General features: G+C 36.2%; 1 protein-coding gene across 1 annotated transcript in view; it reads left to right on the forward strand.

Moving 5' to 3' along the window:
• The window catches only part of Nup205 (nuclear pore complex protein Nup205), a 676487-nt gene that overhangs the window by 26551 nt on the left and 628431 nt on the right, over positions 1-21505 (forward strand). The window contains exons 3-4 of the mRNA XM_067147168.2: positions 967-1135; positions 10473-10691. Of these exons, the coding sequence (XP_067003269.1) occupies positions 967-1135; positions 10473-10691 (388 nt within the window). The remainder of the gene's footprint in view (positions 1-966; positions 1136-10472; positions 10692-21505) is intronic.

The raw sequence follows: 21505 nt of genomic DNA on the forward strand, positions 1-21505 counted from the left end.
TTCGATTCTGGCTCAGTCCAGTGGTATTTGAAGGTGCTCAAATACGTCAGCCTTGTGTCTAGATTTACTGGCACGTAAAAGAACTCCTGCAGGACAAAATGCCGGCACCTTGGCATCTTCGAAAACTGAAAAGTAGTTAGTGGGACATAAAGCCAATAACATTATTATTATTATTATTATTATTATTATTATTATTATTATTATTATTATTAATGTAAATGTAGGCTCCTTCTAGACCAGGGAAATTGTTGGAGGAAAAAAAAAAAAACCACCACCTGTGTTCATCTATGTTTTTAATCTCCTTTTTTTTCCAGTGCTTATCCAGCAACACTGAAGATCTGTCAAAATAAGGTTACCAAAACCTGGACATGGTCATAATTGAATGATCCAAAACTAGGACCTAATTAGTAGAGCTGATATAAGGAAGCAAGTAAAATTTTAAATTTGTTTGTATCAGTTTCATTTAATGAGTAGAACATGCATTACTACAAAAATATCTACTTCTAGTGTACCACTTGTACTTCTCAGACAGGATCGACTATCGCATATCATCGAAGGTGACTGGTCACTCAAATATCACTGTAGTGATAGCAGTGATTTGTGATTACTTGTGGACATTTGGTGGCAAATTGAAATTACCTGAAATTGACCTCCAAAACATTGCAGATTTTTTTTTTTCCCGGCCCAGATATTTTTCTTACTCTATAATATTGCGGACAGTGAAATGAGGCAACCCTATTTCAAGATAGCACCTCGAGAGTTGAAACTTGCGCTCCTGATGAAGCTGAAAAATAGACATGAGCTTGTCGTCTGATGTCTGATTGTGTTCAACTTCCTGTATGACTTGATTTGCCTGTTGTTCGTTCCTTCTCATTTCATGTGTGCTTGTAGTTCAAGTTTGCTAATACTGACTGTAAAATTACTTTGTTAATAATATAATTCTCTGAAGTTGGTGTTATTTTGTAGGCGAGGAATGCGCAGCATCGTGAGGATTTACGCAAAGGAATTACTGAAGGAATAACCCTTCCTGGAGTGGGACACCAGCTCCTATCCAAACAACTTGTCGATGAAGCTATCATAATATCTGATATGTTTGATCTCAATGAGTATATGGCCCTGGATCTGTTATGTACAGGTAAGTACTTAACTCTTCTACTCAAGAATCAGCATCACCTCGTTCTCTGTATGATCTTGTATTGCTCCTTGATACACCACACTCTGTCAATAAATTTGCTTAACCGGGTGAGTTGGCTGTGCGGTTAGGGGATTGTAGCTATGAGCTCGCATCCAGGAGATAGTGGGTTTGAACCCCACTGTCGGCAGCCCTAAAGATGGTTTTCCATGGTTTCCCATTTTCACACCAGGCACATGCTGGCCACGGCCGCTTCCTTTCCATCCCTAAGCCTTTCCTGTCCCATCGTCGCCATAAGACCTACCTGTTTTGGTGCGACGTAAAGCAAATAACGGAAACTTGCTTAATTCTAAAGGAAATCAAAGAAAAATTCAAAAAAGGCGTCAGAGTTCAACAATGATATTGTTGTAATTTTATCTGAATTTACACAAGAGCTGGAGAAATTGCTAGAAAAACGGTCCATTATTCAGAAAAGGTAGAACAGATTTGAGGATACATTTTCAATATGAACACTCACAGCTGTAGTCCAAGAGTAAAGAATGATCTGTAAATAAAATTCAAATTAATAGTAGACCGTATACATTAATACAACACATGTTTTTTAAGTGAGTAGTGACAGGTTTTTTTAAAAACAGAACATTACTTTGAAACATTTCTTTTTATTCTACATATCTTAAAATACTTTTCTCTATAGGCAGCACCAATTTTATATGCCTTTGTTATACATTGAAAGCAGAGAGACGAAATTGTGTTCCATCAGTACTTTGGTTCAGCTGCACGCGCGCGCGCGCACACACTCATACACACACACACAAACGCGCACGCGCCAGACTGTCAGACCACCACATCACACATGTTGATGATCACCGAGCTCGATAGTTGCAGTTGCTTGAATGCGGTCAGTATCCAGTATTGGGAAGATAGTGGATTCGTGCCCCACTGTTGGCAGCCCTGAAGATGGTTTTCTGTTGTTTCCCATTTTCAGACCAAGCAAATGCTGGGGCTGTACCTTAAATAAGGCCACGGCCGCTTCCTTCCCTCTTCTAGTCCTTTCCTATCCCATCGTCGCCATAAGACCTATCTGTGTCGGAGCGACGTAAAGCCCCTAGCAAAAAAAAAAAAAAAAAAAAAGAAAGTCCTTTCCTGTCCCTTCGTCGCCATAAGACCGATCTGTTGATATAGATGTTGATTCCCATAGGGAACCTGAAATATTTGTCCTGAATGAGTAAATTTATAATACCAATATAAATGGTCTGTTATTGGACATTATAAATTTTCCAGCTAACTCATTCCTGCTTTGGTGCGACGTAAAGCAACTTGCGAAAAAAAGAAAAAAAAAACCCACCATGTTGATGACCTTCATTGAACGTTCAGACTCATTTCTCCATTATTTCATCTATCATTGCACATTTGCCTTGCACCTCACACACTGCTGGTTCATGATGTTTCATATATTCATGAAATGAATCAGAGGGCTTATCTCACAGTTTGATCTATTTTCTTGAGCATTTTGAACACTCACTACAAGATGGCCACACTGCGTGAATGTCTCCAGTGTTGCATGTGGCGTGTCAAGAGATGAAGGAAGCCCACTGATCTCTATACATGGATCGCTGATAGCAGCTCTCCGCTGCAGGAGAAAGTACACCAAGTTGAGCGCGCGGTTCGCCATGTTGCTGTGCCCACTCCAGAGCTCTCCTTACGGGGAAGCAATGATAATATAATCAATTTTAAATCGCATTTAATGGCGCATTGTAATAATTAAAAATATACGGACATGTTCACTCAAAGCATAAGGACATTGGGAACACTGACACGTCATTCCGAGGTCAGTAAATCTCCGGGATAGCAATAAAAATGAGTGTATAATAACGGTCGACAAATATTAACTTAGGTGCTGAATACATGCAATTGGCGATCGGTAACACAATACGAGTGAAAAACGGTTCGTGGAAACATTGCTGTAAATTGTATACATATATGCCACGAAATTATGCGTTCCTAAGGTGAGGTATGACTGAATTTTTCATATTTTGAGCCCAAAATTCATTATTTTATTCATACAAAAATAATCCAATTCTTCCTCTTTCAGAAAATGTTTTTATTTTAGTCATTCCGGCTTGTTTGAAGCTTAAAGCCATTTAATATGAGCCCGAAGGACATTTAAAAGCCCAGAACCACACCCACTTCTCCTGTAATGGCATAATGATAGTTTACTGTGTGTTTTTCGCTGAATTTTCAAGTATTTCGCGGCGCATTTGCCGTAGAAGTACACCTGAGCATACTGACAGTCACTTGTTCACTACGTAATTAATACAATTACGTTATGTTAGGAAATATTTTAATTTTGAACTGACGGAGAGAACGTTGTACCTCTTCCAGATAGTACTCAATTTATATCTGCCACACATGTATACTTTGATAGTTTAAATATATTACGTATTTGTATTTACATTTTACTAACGTGCAGAAGTGATGTTTTTTCAATTCAGCGAGTGATTTTTCATTGATGTGTTTCATATTAATTCTTTTGTAAATGTTTGATTTATAGCGTAGAGTTCACAGTGCGTCGTTTTAGTGTATAGAAAAGTGGTAATTATAGTGTTTAGTGCTTATACCAGGTGCACTGATCTCTATAGAGATCTCTGTAGAGATCAGTGACCAGTAGTGATAGCCTAAGTCATGGAAAATCAAAAGGGTCCTAGGTGTACCTATAGGCCAGTGAAGAAATGTCCTTAAAAAAAGTAAGGCTGCCAAATTAGCATTTGATAAAACAAATTGTCAGAAACCTGGACCAGACATTAGTTCAGTTAGACCTAATGAAGATGTGATCAGCATTTCTAATAGCTTGCTAGATGCAAATATGTCTGCATCTGAGAGGAAGATAAATTTATTTTCTGTTCCTGCCAGTGCAGAACTAAGTGTTGGGTCTGTGATTAATACTTTGGTCCATAAGGATGTTTTTCAAGAACTTGTGAAGGAACCAGTGTGTGATGAGTGCAAGAACAAATCTATTTTTATTGAATTTAGGGAAACTCATGGGTTTTCATCTAAAATAGCAATTAAATGCAAGACTTGTAGTTATGATACTGCTAACAAATAAAATTTAACCAAGAATCAGAGATGAGAATTCTCAAAGACCTGGCTTTCATGTAAACAGTGCAATGGTTGAGACATTTCATAGTTTAGGTAAAGGTCAGTGTGGGCTGAATACATTTTCAATTGGTTTTGGGGATGAACTGTTTAGGTCGAAGGCCTTTTGCAAAGCACCTAAAAATTCTGATAGAGGAGGGAAAATTAATGAGAAAACAAGTCCTCTGTATGGCTGCGCAAGTAGTTCACATTGCCTATGGAGCTGATTGTAAACAGATCATTGATATATGTGTTTCATATGATGCAACATGGCAAAAGCATGGCCATACATCACATTATGGTGTAGGATTTTTCATTGATATTCTGACTGGTCTTGTGCCATCAGTGTGTTATTACTGAAAGGGACCTGGGAAGAAACAGTGTAGAATTTAATGTATGGTGGGAGGGTCATAAGAGCTCAGGTGAGTGCCAGAAAAATTATGATGGATCCTCTAATGTAATGGAAAAAGACACTGGAGAGGTCCTGTGGAAGAGATCCATTGATGATTGTTTGTTACACATCAGTGTTGTCAGATGGGGATGCCAAGACTTATGCCCATTTCAGTGAGATTGAAGTGTATGGTCCAGAACAAATGATTGAGAAAGAGGAATGCATAAATCATATATCTAAGTACCTTGGTACTGCTCTTTGCAACACTATAAAGGAATGAATGGTGAAGGGTGTGACACTGGGTGGGCGAAAAGAGGGCAATTTGAAAGAGAACACTGTAACTAAATTAATCCATTATTATAGGTAGGGCTTATTCCATAGTTAATAATATCCCAGATGTAGGGAAAATGAAGAGGGCAACTTTTGCAACTCTTAGACACTGTATGTCAACTGACCGCAAACCTCAGCATTTGACTTGTCCTAAACGTGTCGACTCCTGCTGTTTCTACAAGGAAAACTGACAGCCAAGTAGAAGGAGTTGTAAGCTTAGTCCTTCCGTAGTAGAGAAGATAGCACCTGTGTATTTATGACTGGCCTCAGATCAGATAAATATCACTGAAGCAAATTTAGGCCTACACATTATAAAAACCAGCAAATATTCAGAACTTGTCAAGGTATCACATAACCTGCAGCTTAATTTACCACAGTAAAAATTACACAACAATAAATGTACATAATTATGAAACATAGAAATGATACCTGTAAATATTCAGAACTTGTCAAGATACCACATAACCTGCAGCTTAATTTACCACAGTAAAAATTACACAACAATAAATGTAAATAATTATGAAGCATAGAAATGTTACCTGTAAATATTCAGAACTTGTCAAGGTATCACATAACCTGCAGCTTAATTTACCACAGTAAAAATTACACAACCATAAACATACATAATTATGAAACATAGAAATGTTACTTGTAAATATTCAGAACTTGTCAAGGTATCACATAACCTGCAGCTTAATTTACCACAGTAAAAATTACACAACAATAAATGTACGTCATTATGAAACATACAAATGTTACCTGTAAATATTCAGAACTTGTCAAGACACCACATAACCTGCAGCTTAATTTACCACAATGAAAATTACATCAGTAATAAGGAAATTTCATGTCTATAAAACACGACAGTCCTATTTGCAGTATTTATCAAGATGGATAATTCAGTTCATTATTGGTGCCTGTGTATCACTAACCTGCTGAGGTCTTTCCTTATCAAATCTCTATGGATTTTCTCTGAAAATTCCTTTCCCTCATGAAAAAATCTGATTTTTGCATAAGATTCACTGATAAACTTAATCAACCTGAAGACATGGTTACTTTCTGCTGAAGTACTCAGCATGTGATTTCTGAGCTGTGCAAATGAATCACTCCCTACTTCAGAAAGAACACATGAAACTAAAGTTAACACTGATCTACTATTTGCCTTTGCAAGAGGCTGTGAACCATTAGTCGAGAGAAACATCCTAAAGTGCTTTTCTGTTGTCAAGCATACTCTGATAGTGTCAAGAGATGGCACAATCAAATGTCCCCTAGATTTAATTGTCAGAAGTTTGAGACTTTTGTCCACAGCAGCATCAGTAACTAAGGCTGATGTACATTCATCACAATGCACTCTCTTCTTCACCATCTTCACTACATATCCACTGATATATGCCACAGTATTTTCTAAATATTCACTAATGGTAACCTTAGGGATTGGGGCCCTGTCATAACTGTCAACAGTGCAGGCCATATCAATGTCATTAAGTCTAGAACACAAAACATCTGTGACATCAATGTCAGATGAGAAGGTACCGGTATTAATATAGTCCCTTGTTGCTGTACGTATTCTAGTGTCATCTTGAGCATTCACATTACCTCCTTCTTCACAGACCTGATGGGGAAGCAACAGCTTCTTATAAGCTGAAATGAACTGGAGCACATTGGGATTGTTATTCCACCCACCCCTTGCCCTAATTCCACAAAACAGAAGCTCAAGATGATCCTGTGATAGTTTGTAGGTCAGCAAATATCTTACTTGACTTGTTGGAGGAGCAACAAACACATCAAATATCTTCATCACACTCATTACAGACACACAAAATCCAACAAATGGAACCTTCAGTGGGGTAGTATGCAAAGGCTTCCCAGAGGGGTCTGTTAAATTCGTGAGATATGGTAGAGCTTTCAATAAAAATGGCTCCCAGTCATCTCTGTTACTGACAGTCAGGGGAGCTTTAGAACCCTTTCCCAGAGGATTTCTGGAATTCAACAAGTCAAACAGTTTGTTAATTAATTTAATGAACTCGACTGTGGCATGAACATTCTCGAATTGAGGTAACTTCAGTACATCACAACAGAATATGAGTGCATCTGCTACACTGTCACTTAAAGTTTGAGCTGCAAGATTTACTTTCATTTTTTGCTGGTAGAACCTTATATGAGCTAACCGTAATTTATTCCCTGTCCGAAGACCTTCTTGTGCTTGTAGTTCATGCAGGGCAGTGATGTATCTCCACTCAATCAATTCCCCATGCTCAGTTTTGTACACTCCCAGTTTTGCCCAAGTGCTCCTTATCAATTTTAGCATGTGGCAGATATCTAAAATGATATACACTTTCTCAGAGGCATCACAAGGATGAGGAAACCAGTGCACTGCATTTGGAAACTGCAAGTTACCTCCCAGATGTTTAACCATTGAAAAATGACATCTTGGTCCATCAAATGTTATGGAAGTAACTGTAACACCCAGATCAAACAACTTTGCAATGACAGCAGTCACCAAATTTGCTCTTTCCTCTCCTGTTAAACTCTTAATAAAATAGTATGCAACAGGAATCTTCCACGATGAATCCAGACTCCCTACCATAAAAACCAAAGCATGACTTGCAAGAGGTAAGTCACATGCATCAGAAAGAATGTCTGTTCCTAGATCAATATAACCTCTGTACTGATGACCATCCCACTCAAGATGTTCCTTTATGCTCATTTCATCAAGCATTAAGGAACATATCACTTTCTTTCCAACTTCAGCACACTGCCTAACTTTTACTTTGAGAGCCTGGCCTGCTTCCTCAGAAAATCCTGGTTCTGCATTAACGTTGCTAGACCAACTGCGAATGACAGAGGGATGAGGAAGAGCAAGGCCAAAAGTGTTTCTAACATACTTGTATGCTTTTGTCGAATAAAACTGAAGGGTGAGAGCAAATTTTTTCAACAATGGAGGATAGCGTTCATGTGTCACAGAGTTGCTGGATATATTTTTCACCATGCGCTGGAGTATTTCCAGTGGTACACCTGTAAATGTCTGTTCTAAAATGTCTAGGGCATCACTTGACATCAAGAATAATTTCTTCAAATTTTCTACTACATCCTTTAAAGACTTTACTTTATTTTTTAAACGAGAGTTCTTTTCCTTGAAACCCTTTAATTGTTTTGCCACTTGACTCTTCTTTTCTATAGCATTTTCTAACTTCACTTTCATCTTTTTAGGACTCAGATAATAGTGATGATCATGACCAATAACTTGTGAATTATCATTTGCATCACCTCCTTCAAAATCAATTGGCCTGCTAATTGGAACTGGACGAGCCATGGGCAGTTTCCTTTTCTTATTTACCTACAAGCAAGAAATAATATAATAGTACCTACTGATAATTGGTATAATTTATTTAAATTATTCTGCACACAATTATTTTTATTTTGATTATGTATAATTTCACTAACCAAAAATAGGATAATTGGTTAAATCAATGAAAATATTATCCACAAATTTTGTATAACTTAAGTTAATTGAAAATAATTTACTACTGCCTGAAAATGACGTGAAACTAGAGGTGTAACAATGGAAGGGTGGGAAAATGTGATTAAAACACCCTCGCCACTTGCAAGCCTATGATATTGAATAGAGTAAATTAAGGTTGTGATTTTATGACTTCCTTCCAGCTCATAAATTGTTACCCTAATTAACTATTACTGCCCTTCAATTAAGTTCACCTAGCAAAGCAATATTGATGGTCATCAGAAATATGTAACACCCCTTAAAAGAGCCCCAAATACCACAAATATTATGAGATAGCCTAAAACACCCACCACACTTTTCCTTCTCCCACCACTCCAGTGTCTGAAACCCATAATTATTACTGATGTAAATAAGGTCTAGAACTCCTCCAGACTTCATTTTCTAAGATTGTTATAAAATCACATGAATTATTTCATCAAAAGCGTCAGATTAATGATGACAAATAAATAAAAATATCAGTAAATCCTTACTTGCAGTAAATGTTCAGGAAAATTGAAAACAGTTGGCTGTGCATCACTTCTAAGGCGTACAGTTTGTCCTGTTCTATAAAAAAATTCTTTCTCAAAGTGATCCGAACAAAGAACAGCTGTTTTAGAAGGCTCCCAATTCTCCCACCTGATACTCCTAATCCATAATCTTAGAAGTTCGGGTCTCGAGAAAGGAAACCTACAAAAATGAATTGCCATTTTGCTTCCAGAATATGCGAAATACGATACGATAAACATAAAACACTACCCTAGGAAGGTTATTATGTACAGTATAAAACTCACCGATGAAATGATTTCTCCTTCTGCTGATCGGTTCTGTTTGTACATCCATAAGCTGAACACTGCGGCATGTTAATACCCTGTAGGATGTTTCTTTATTCAGATTTCACATAAACACACACACACACTGAAATTGAAACTTTGTAATTCACAAGGATACTATAAGGCAACAAACCTAGATTCGTAAAATACACTACTATTTCCTTTGCAATAACACAGCACAAAACAATCGTGGAACTACAATCAAAAGACCTGTCGTCACTGAACTAAGCATTAACAAATGAAGCGCGTTCCTCGTGGTCTATTGCACCGTGCGCTCGCTGCCATCTTAGTACGCCAGTCATCTTCTATTCGGCTTACTGCTACCCAAGCTACCAGCCATCCATGTATAGAGATCAGTGAGAAAGCCATTGTGCATGCTTAACATTGCACCACAGCATTGCTTCTGAAATATATGGAAACTGTACCTACTAACAAGTAACTTTCCTCGTACAAAACAAATAGCATAGGGTACTAAACCTCTCTACATCTCTGTTTGGGATGAAATAATATTTTACTTGTCCCTCCTTTCAGTAGCATCCTTGCATAAAATCACTTAAAGAACTTGTTTCATTTTGATCCTTGTTGGTGTTTGATGTCTGGATCCTCTGTGTATACAATGAACTCGAGGTCTACTACACCATCACTCAGTTATTTTAAAGGTTTACAGATTTAGCTGTTTCATTTTCATTTTTCTTACTTCTGGAAATGTGTCCTCGTCTGTTAAACCAAATTTTATTTAGCAGTAATATTTATTGTGTCCCCATCCGTTATTGAGAATTCTATGTACGCCCATATTTTTCTGTTGGGGGAGTGGAGGGGTATAGAAAATGTCAGTTATATAAAAAGGTGCTGTTCAAAATTTTCCATTAAAAGAAGTTTCACTGTAGTACGGTGCTAACAACCTTCATATTTTTTGAGGATAAATATTTTTGTTTTGAGAGCCTGTTGTAATGGGGTAAAATACATTTTGGATGCTAGTGCTATTAACTTGCACCAGAAGTAATATTCTTACTTTCTGTGAAAGTTGTGGCTAAGTGAATCCCTGTTGATGAACAAAGGAAGATGGATTGTTGATGTTCTTAGTGTCTTAGATAAAACATGCAGCTTTCATGGCCCTTAATAACTTGTGTCTGTGTTTTTTTGTTGTTGTTTTCTTAGCTCAAGATCAGATGCCATTCCACCCCGGCCTGCCTCGCGGACTCGTAGCTATGATCTTGTATTATGATGGGCGGAAATGCCTAGTGTGTGCATTACGGGCTCTGGTTCAAGCAAGGAAAGGTATCTCTTGGACTCTTGGGGCTGCTCCTGAGATAATAGAGTATATCACTCGTTACACTCAGGAGTTGATGGAGCAGGGCGCCATGAACAGAGTGCTTGGTAAGTATTGCTCCCTAGGGAGACACTATATGATACACCAGCAAGTGTCAAGTGTTACTGGAATATTGAGTTGATATTAGATTTGTGGCTTCTGATTGAGATGGTTGAGGTTCGAACCCCTGTTGATTCTGGGTTGAGATTTTCGTCTCAAGGATCATGTTCCATTCGCCTCAACACTAGAATGGTTTGAGAATCTTCCATTCCTACAACAGCGGTAATAGTCATTTTGACCCTTCATAACAAATGCTTGCCCGATCGAGAAAGTCAAGAATAACGGCCGAGAGGTTTTGTTGTGCTGACCACACAACACTGCATAATCTGCAGGCCTTCAGGCTGAGCAGCAGTCACTTGGTAGGCCATGGCCCTTTGGATCTGTTGCACCATGGCGTTTGGTTTGGTAAGAAGTGCTTGGGAATATTCAAATTAGATCTCAATAAGAGATCTGTAAGAAGAGCAGACATAAAATATGCCACAGTTAGTTGTTGAGTCCGCCCTGTCAATATTTATTATACATTTCATAAGTTTACATACATTGCGCAAAACTTTTAGTGACACTTCTTTTTACAGGGGTGAGGAGTAAGGAGGGAGCTACAATTGTTCAGGTAATACTACCAACTGAATGGAAATGAAATCCGAATTGAATCATTAGTATGATGGATGGATATGAATTTCCTAACCATCGTTTCTGTGTATGTTTTCTAGGTTGTTCCTGTGATGTACTTTGATTTTCCTCACTCGTGTTCAAGCTTAACCTATATCTTGACTTTGCTGTGTAAATAACAACAGTATTTGAAGTGTTGCAAATATACCGCCAGATGTCTCACGACGATGCATAATGGATTCATATTTTTTGTGTCAGAGGTTGCCAGTTCGAATCTCGAAGATAACCGAAATCTACCGATTCAGCACTAGGGAGCCGAAGTATCACTAAAAGTTTTGTGCACTGTAATTATTACTTGTACATGTTTCGAGAGATGGCCCACTCTCTTCATCAGCGAATTTAACATCTCAAAACAAAATTCCTCATATTCTAAGATCTGTTAATACATACTAATTTACACTAAAAGCAGTTAAAATTGTAAAATATTATTTTAACACACTCTCTCTCTAAAAAGTTTCCTTAATAATGCACCGAGCTCGATAGCTGCAGTCGCTTAAGTGCAGCCAGTATCCAGTATTCAGGAGATAGTGGGTTCGAACCCCTCTGTTGGCAGCCCTGAAGATGGTTTTCCATGGTTTCCCATTTTCACACCAGGCAAATGCTGGGGCTGTATCTTAAGGCCGTGGCCACTTCCTTCCCACTCTTAGCGCTTTCCTGTCCAATCGTCGCCATAAGACCTATCTGCGTCGGTGCGATGTAAAGCAACTTGCGAACTTTAATAATGCTTATCTAAATAGCATTAATAGTTGTTGTATTTGTTGTTATTGTTGATGCATTTAAAACATTCATATTGAAAAGTCATTGTTGATCTCTTGGATTAACTTCAAATAAAACATTAATCTTGCTGTTAAAAATCCATCTAAGACTTTATCTTCCACTGAATTTCTTACTACCTCATAAGATATATTTAGAATAAGTTTCACTTTGAACTGTAACTTAGATGTACAGAATCATCCTATGACGGTGCTTGACCCTATATAAACATTGCGGATCAAACTTCCTGCCATGTCCCTGGCATGAGTCTCTGGTAGATGTTTTTCTTATTGTAATATGCCGGAGCAGTGAAAACCTACTCGCTCTCCGGCCAGACACACATTACCCGCAGGTGATGCAACAGGACTACCTGCAGCCATTATAATATACAGTAAAACCTCGTTAATTCGAAGTCGTTGGGACTCAAAAATCGGACTTCGAATTACGTGATTTCGAATTAACCGCCAATTCGAAATTCAGAAGTACCAACCCTTGCCGCGTTACGAAATATTCTAAGGCCCGTTACTGCATGCAGTTAACCTTGATTCAGTTTATACCTTTCAAATGCCATGAAAAAAGAACTTTTTCCAAAAATGTATCCAAAAGGGTGCATTTACATTATTCAAATAATGCACTTGCATATCTCACAGGCAAATATAACCTCACGCAACGAAAGAAAGAAAAAAAAAGAAACACGATTCAAGACGAGGAGAAATCTATGCTGGCTCCCATGTGCAAGTGCTTTATTCATTGGAGTACAGTACTGTATGCATTTTAGATGCCTTGTATTTACACAGAAAGTACCCAATGCCCTTAAAATCAAACTTTCCTATGACTCTATCCTTGTACGATTTCCCGCCATGGCACTTCTATCGTACTTCAGAAATGTAAATACTTGCCGCGTCACAAAGTATTCTAAGACCCATTAATACATGCAATCACCTCGATTCACAGTTTAAACCTTTCCAATGCCATGGAAAAACTATTTCCGAAATGTATCCAACAAGGTGCATTTACATTGTTCAAATAATGCACTTGGATACATCACTGACAAACATAACCTCACGCAACGAAAGAAAAAAAATCACACAATTCAAAGACGATGATAAATTATGCTGGTTCCCCTGTGCAGATGCATTATTTTTTGGATATCTGTACTGTTTGCATTTTTAGATGCTTTGTACTGGCATGGAAAGTGCCCGACGCCATTAAAACATTGTAGCTTATCGAACTTTTCTATGACGAGGGGATAAAGTTTCTCGCTTCCATGTGTATTGCAATTGCAAAACCATAAGACCATTTGGGCTCGCATTAACATTAAGCAATGCAGTTTCATCGGCAATTACAGTATTGTTCGGTGCCTACGAATTTATTATATGAGCCATGCTTTTTCGTCAACTGTCGGCATTGCCAGCGTTCGCGCATTCTGTTTTCCCGCACAATGCTTGTTGCGTGATATTACTGTGTTCCATTAAAAAAGGTTGAATACAAAAGAATTCCGATTTCATTCAACTTGGCAACCATGAAGCGCACTGTAGACCCACCGAAGTGAGTGTAAGTGCGGAAAGCTACCACTCCACGTTCCGGAACACGCGTTCTATTATGACGCGGATAAATTTCGAGTTGAAATTACTCTGTAACATACTATTGTTTTAAAATGTAAAGGCAGTTTTGAATTAAAAGTCTGAATTTCGGTAATGGGGCCGACACTGTACTTCGAATTACGAATTATCCGTATTTCGAATTAAACAATTGAAATAACATGCAAAACTGTATCTCATGTTTCTGGGAACGAGAACTTCTTCGAATTACGTGGGATTTTGAATTAACCGATTTCGAATTATCGAGGTTCTACTGTAATAGAGATAAACCAGGAAGTGTGATAAAACCTCTTTGATTTGCAGAAAATTCTAAGAATACTCGCAATCGTCTGTGGGTGGCTTTTTCAATAATACATCTGATTATTGAAATTATAGAAATAGGTCCCCAGTTAGATATTTCATCACACGCTCCTTTGTGAGTCCTGGCTGTTTTGAATACTTCTGGTAATTTTTTTAATCTTAAGCATAGCATTCGCCAAGAGGTGCAGTACTTTTGTTCTTTTCAACTTCAAAACTCTAACAATAACGCTATCTGGACCGGCTGCAGGATCAGATCTTCTCTGACTAGAGACGAATAAATTTTTGAGTCTGTAATCTCAATATCCCCTTCTGTATATATTGGATCTGAAGACTAGAGGTGTGTTAATGGATTTTTGTTCCCAAATACAATTTTTATAATGCTAAAAAACTGAGGAAACTGAGATTTTACAATGTTTATCAGTTTGGTATTTCTTAAAATTATGAACAACTTTTTGCCTTTGGTTAAAATAATGATACTGTGCTAGTTCATATTGGTATTTTCTCCTTTCTTACCTATTCTGCTTTATCAGCTTCACAAGGTTTTTTGATTTCAAATAGGTCGTAGTATGACCTGTCTGCTCTTTCTTTCTCACATTGTTATAATGAAACTCAGGACGTTTTGGACCGGAAGTCAACTGATAGATTTAGCCAAGAATTTTGTTAGTTTATACACGCTGATTCAAAAGACACTTTATCACTATTACTTATAATGACCATTCATTTTCTCTCACATTCATTCATAACAGCTAATTTATCTTCTGATACAAAATGTGGAGTGTTAATACAGATTTTCAATACAGTAGAACCTTGATTATACGTTCCTGGAAAACAATGTTTTCCCGTATTATTCGTTGAAATTACGTGGTCCCGCGAGGATTCTAATTAAATTACATTGTAAAAATCCTGCATTATCCGTTCCTCAGAGAAATGATTTCCCGGATCAACCGTCCCAAAATTTCAGTCCCATCAACGCTAAATCCTCGATCATGTGTTTTTCAAGAAACTGTATCTCACGAAAGGACGGCTACGGCATACTTACGGATCCTGGTGTTAACGTTGTCATTGCACTAATTTGAGAAAGTATTGTACTGGAAAAGCGATTGACGGTGAACTTGCATAAGGGACCATCTTAGCATCCCACTCGGGTGGTATTGCTTAGAGAATCCTCGGAAATGCTAAAGCAGAGTGTGTCCACAACAATTGGAAGGAGACAGAGCGCATTTCGACAGCTCTACATGAATTTAAAGATAGAAATTTCATTTAAAGCTCTACATGAAGACGGAAAGAGTTCCATCAAATGCTCGTACTGTACTTGCAAAACATCTACATTATGTCCAGGGTTAGATTTTACTTTTTTACGTTTTTCAAGTGTATCATCAAACAGGTTTTCGGCTTTTCTCTCAGGGCAGTGAATAGTCACTGGTTGTTTTGACAGGAATCGAAATTGCTCCTTTAGTATTTTAGTATTACCATATACAATTATGTTACAGGTTATAAACTTCATTTTCCTTGTCCGTATTGAAGATCTACTTGTCATACAGTTCCTTTAGTTTTGTCAATTGCCACCTTTTCAATACAATAAAAATATAGTACAAACTTACATATTTATTATGATGTTTATATGGTACATGTTTTGCTCCTTTTCGTGAGCATCATCAGCCAAACTATCATTAATCTAAGATTGTATAAGATCATAAAACAATTCTTTTGGTTCAAGATTGTTCCTATAAAACTAATTGATAATATTATAACATTTTAAAAGTCACACAACAATAAAACTGTCTTAAGCTAACACTTTTTGTCTAAAATCTTCTTCAGTCTAACATTTTATTGCCGAAACTCATCTGGTGAACATCTTTTAAAATTGTTTAAAAAATAAGAATAAAATAAAAAACTTTTGAAATCTGGCTAGTTGAGTTGATTCCTGTTGCTTAACTTGTATAATTGTCATTAAAACTTCATAACTGTATTGAATATTTTCTGCAGTTGATAATTGTCATTATGGTCTATTAGTGAGGTCGGAATTTTAAGTTGTTATTTATTTCTTTTACTAATGTTGGAAGTTTCTTTTAACTTCGAATCTTGTATCACTTTGCGATTCTAAAGGCAATTTCCCTATATTAGATTCTACTTTAGCTACAGTGGTTATTACGTCTTCTATTTGATGATGGTTAGGCCAATTAAATTTTGATTCTTTATTTAGTAAGCTCATTTCACTATCCGTGAAGGTGACATCTGATAAATTTACAGTGCAATTTTTCATACGTTGGCCAGACTGGCCGAAGCTTTATAATAAGATATCTCGAACATGTAAGTGCAGCCAAACACAGAAAACATTCTGCAATGAGTACACACATGCAAGAAATGGGACACAGTTTTACAACTATTGAAAGGGATTTAAAAATCTTAAGAAAAGTAGAAAAAGGAAAAGAAATGATGGAATTGGAAAACATATACATTCATTTAGATCATCAATACAATACAAATAAAAACCTAAATGACGAAATAAAAATAAAGAATCCCATCTTATTACAATTACCGGAACTAATACAAATACTCAAATCAGATATAAATAAATTCTATAAACATTTTAATCCGATAAAAGTTAATGGCTTATTGACACAAACAAACTCAACTCCTCCCCTCACTTCTCCTAGACTATCCCCTCCACAGTCTACTGCAGCTATCCGCCAAAACGTAAATTCATCCACACTCACTCATACAACACAAGAAGTGCAAACAGGACAACAAGTAGTTCTCAAGAGGCTAGGAGTAACACCAATCAATCACGCAGCAGAAAGGACAGTAAGTGATAATTCTTCCAATAAGATGTTATACAGAAATACAATCAAAACCATAAACACATAACTTTTATCTTTCATTACAGACATACCAACGAGCCATTATGGAACGTTCGAGAACATTTTAAATCCAATATCACATCAGAAAGTGTTTCATCAACAAGTTTGTTCATGAACAATTTTACCCCATTGATAATATAAATTAATACCAATACATTTTATAAATGTTACTCCAGCAACGAGAACAAGTCTATCGACCATAATGACAATTATCAACTGCAGAAAATATTCAATACAGTTATGAAGTTTTAATGACAATTGTACAAGTTAAGCAACAGGAATCAACTCAACTAGCCAGATTTCAAGAGTTTTTATTTTATTCTTATTTTTTAAACAATTTTAAAAGATGTTCACCAGATGAGTTTCGGCAATAAAATGTTAGACTGAAGAAGATTTTAGACAAAAAGTGTTAGCTTAAGACATAGTTTTATTGTTGTGTGACTTTTAAAATGTTATAATATTATCAATTAGTTTTATAGGAACAATCTTGAACCAAAAGAATTGTTTTATGATCTTATACAATCTTAGATTAATGATAGTTTGGCTGATGATGCTCATGAAAAGGAGCGAAACATGTACCATATATATATCATAATGAATATGTAAGTTTGTACTATATTTTTATTGTATTGAAAAGGTGGCAATTGACAAAACTAAAGGAATTGTATTACCATTATGTTGTCGAGACTAGAACAGATAAATTAATAAATTTCATTGTTTGTCCGTATTGAACCAAGATTACAACTTTATTATAATTTAGATCCGGCTTATTCAATACATAAAAACTGTTGTTTAGATGAAATTACAACATATATTTCAATCAGAATTAGTTTCGACGCCCCTTTTCTTTATAAGAAAGAAATTTTTTGATTCAGCAGTTATATGAGACTCATCTCAGGGTCGCTGCCTTGCTTACTAAAGCACAATGGAACATTTTTCAAGACTCGGTTCAGAATAAATTAGATGACTTTCTTCCTGCTAAACAGAAAGTATTGGATAAAAAACTAGAAATGCTAAAGAAAGAATTGTTTTCAAGCAAACCAGTCTTAGGACCTAAACATTCTCCTAATAAAGATATAATCAGGAGTTTTCATACACCAGTAATCAACATTTCCAAGACCGTTTTGAATGAGAAAGAAATGCAAATTCTTTCTAAAGGCCCAAAACATAACTGGCCTAATTTCAACCTAGCCAAAAAGACCACAAAACTTGTGGTGGAATTGGAGGTTGCGATTGGTAAATTACCACATGAGGTGCAGGAGGAAGTTGGATTAGATTTAAAAAGAAAGTTGCACAATAGTTTAGTTACTAATAATAAAGATAATGCCGTTTACAGTTCCAAGGACATCAGTATTGATAAAAAGTGTATTATAGAACTTAAAAAGAAGGTTAAAGATGAGGAGCTCATTATCACTAAAGCAGATAAGGGTAATATGACGGTAATCATGCATAAGGATGATTACATTCATAAGACTAAACCATTTTTCGATAATGAAAACTTTTTATTGATCAAGAAAGACCCAACGCAAACTCTACAACGCCAATTAAAACAAACATTAAAGAATACTTCCTTCCTCTTTACCGAACAGGAGAAGCAAAAACTAGTAAATATGAACCCGGGCCTTCCAACAGCGAGAGCACTCCCCAAGAATCACTAGGCCGGGGTTCCCATTCGGCCCATAATAAATTACAGACCCAGTCCTCTATACAAATTGGCTAAGTTCATTCAAAAATTTCTTAAACAACACTATAGATTAACGGCAAACAAATCCATAAAGAACTCCATAGAACTGTTTAATAAATTAAGCAATTTTAAATTACAAGCTCACCATACCTTACATTCATTTGATATCGTCAACATGTTTCAGAGTATTAGAACCAGTGAGTTGCTTCCTATTGTTTTCAAGAATCTAAGATCCTACAGTCAGCTAAGTGAACTTGAAATACAAGATTTCATGAAATTGGTTAAGTTACTTGTAAATAACTACTTCGTCTTTGACAAGGTCATTTATAAAAATAATGGGTTGGCAATGGGATCTCCGGCCTCGGGAATCTTGGCGGAGATTTTTCTGGATTCTTTAGAAACATACATGATGGAGAATGACAGAGAAATTGACAACATTCTGTTTTGGTCTAGATTTGTGGACGATACATTAGTAATTTTAGACGAACATGTTGGGGACGCAACGGCTACTCTAGATGTACTTAATAACATTGACCCACAGATTTAATTTACTTTGGAGTCGGAAAGTAATGAATCAATTAATTTTCTAGACTTAAAAATCAACAGATCGGATTCATCTTTTGCTTATAGTACTTTTTTTAAATTATCAACAAGACTTTAATAAAATAAAATCAAAATCTCTTTATTTGCAAATGAGGTGTCTACCTCAGTGGCAAATGGTACACTAAAATACATTATTGTCAAGCACTAAATATTAAATTAACAAGAGAAGAAAATTTTCCGATAATACAATATTATACAATTTACGCCAACAATTTTTTCTATTAAACACATCCTTAATAAATTTATATTGTTTACAAAATTCTACTTATAACTCCTGTACTACTTACAAATATAGTCAACTGATATACAGTATGTGGAATTACTTCAAATGATACTATACAACTGGTATAAGATTAAACTTTACATTGCATTTATTTACTTTTTTTACCCTTTCTGGAACCTAAGTAGCATAATGACCTGCTGCGTCTTAACCAGAAGCCCCTTTTGCCACCACTTTTCAGAGTTCCTGAAGGGCCTTCACAGCTACCGTAGCGGTCCCAGGGCCCTTGAAGTCCCCACTGTACTTCACCCCTACAGGCAGTCCAAACTCCTTAGACCAGGGGATGGAATTAATTTATTCACACACATTTTTTATTTACATTAACCTGCACTGGTCAAATGCCCTCTAACATTTTATTTATTTTCTCTGTTGCTGTTTATTCTCTTCTTGAATATCTGTACAGATTTTGGAAGAGGATCAAACACTACCCCTGGTAAACTGTTCCACTCCTTCACACCCTTCCCAATGAATGAAAATTTACCCCAATCGCTTCTGCTAAAATTCCTTCTAATTTTATATTTGTGGTCTGTCCTGCCGATATAATTATTTTCCAACAGAAGCCTCTCATGGATATCTCCCCATGCTTCTTCTCTTGTATAGGCTCTATATAATCCTATAAGTCTAGTTTTCTTCCTTCTCTTAAAGTTTCCCACCCAAGTTCCTTTAATATTTCTGATACACTACTCATTCTCCCGAAGTCCCCTGTTACAAATCTTGCTGCTTTCCTCTGCACACTATTTCTTTTATTAGGTATTCTTGGTGAGGATCCCAAACACTATTTGCATATTCCAATAATGGAGGAACCATACTTAAGTAACTTTTTTCTTTTAATTCTTTATTGCATCCTTTAAGTAGCCTCATTATGACATGTAACAATTGTATACTTTCCCAACAATGTCATCAACATGACCCTTCCAGTGCAAATTACTTTCAAATCTCACACCTAAGTATTTGCACTTGCCATCTTTTGGGATAACTACCTCATCCAAAGTATATTCAAATTCAGTTTTAAAGCTCCTGTTTGTAAAAGTTGTAACAGTTGATTTGCCTCCATTAACCTTCATATTATTTTCTTCAACCCATTGTTGGATACTTTCAAGGTCCCTTTGTAATTCTGAACAATCCTCACTGTTATTTATTTCCCTATAAACAATTATGTCATCTGCAATCTTATTTTTGATGTTATATTGTTCCCTAAATCATTTGCGCATATTAAGAAAAGTAACGGACCAATTATACTACTATACTACTATATACTTTTATACTACTATTATACAACTATACTACTATTATACTATTTTTAGAAAGCCTACACAAACGGCAGTCACGATTAGACAAGACTCAGAACACTCACAGAGTCAAAAAAATTCTACATACAATAGTTTAGTAGAACTGGCTTTTAGGATCCCCATGACAAAAGCTAATTTGAATAAAGAACTCAATATAATCTGTTCAATGGCTAAGGTTAATGGTTTTAGTGAATGCTTTATTGAGCGTATCATCAACAAGTTCAGGTACCGTTTACAAACCACTTTGCCCAAAGACAAACCTAATCAAAAGGCGTTCTCAATATTTACTTATAATAAGGATATATATAAGTTTACTAATATTTTCAAGAAACATAATGTCAAGGTTTCGTTTTGTACTGATAATAATAATACAGTTGTATTGCACAATTCAGCCTCAGTTAATAGATCGAACCCATATTCCAAATCGGGTGTGTATAGATTAAAATGTAACGACTGTGGGTGCACATATCTAGGTCAAACAGGACGAAGTTTTAAAATTAGATACACGGAACATACTAATGCCATAAAATATAACAGATTTTCCGCGGTAGGCCAGCATGTACATGATCTAAAGCATAAATTCACATCTATAGAACAGGACATTGAGATCTTGGAGAGCTTAGGAAAAGGAAGTTTGCTGGATGTTACGGAGGGTTGCTATATACACCTGGATCAGTATTTTAATCCAAACCTTAATTTAAATGAAATTTCTGAAAAATCAAATATTCTTTTTGATTTCCTTATTAAGTTAAAAAAAATATACATATCCTGGTCAACAGGAC

Source organism: Anabrus simplex, chromosome 5, assembly GCF_040414725.1.
Source record: "Anabrus simplex isolate iqAnaSimp1 chromosome 5, ASM4041472v1, whole genome shotgun sequence".
NCBI classification, from domain to species: domain Eukaryota; kingdom Metazoa; phylum Arthropoda; class Insecta; order Orthoptera; family Tettigoniidae; genus Anabrus; species Anabrus simplex.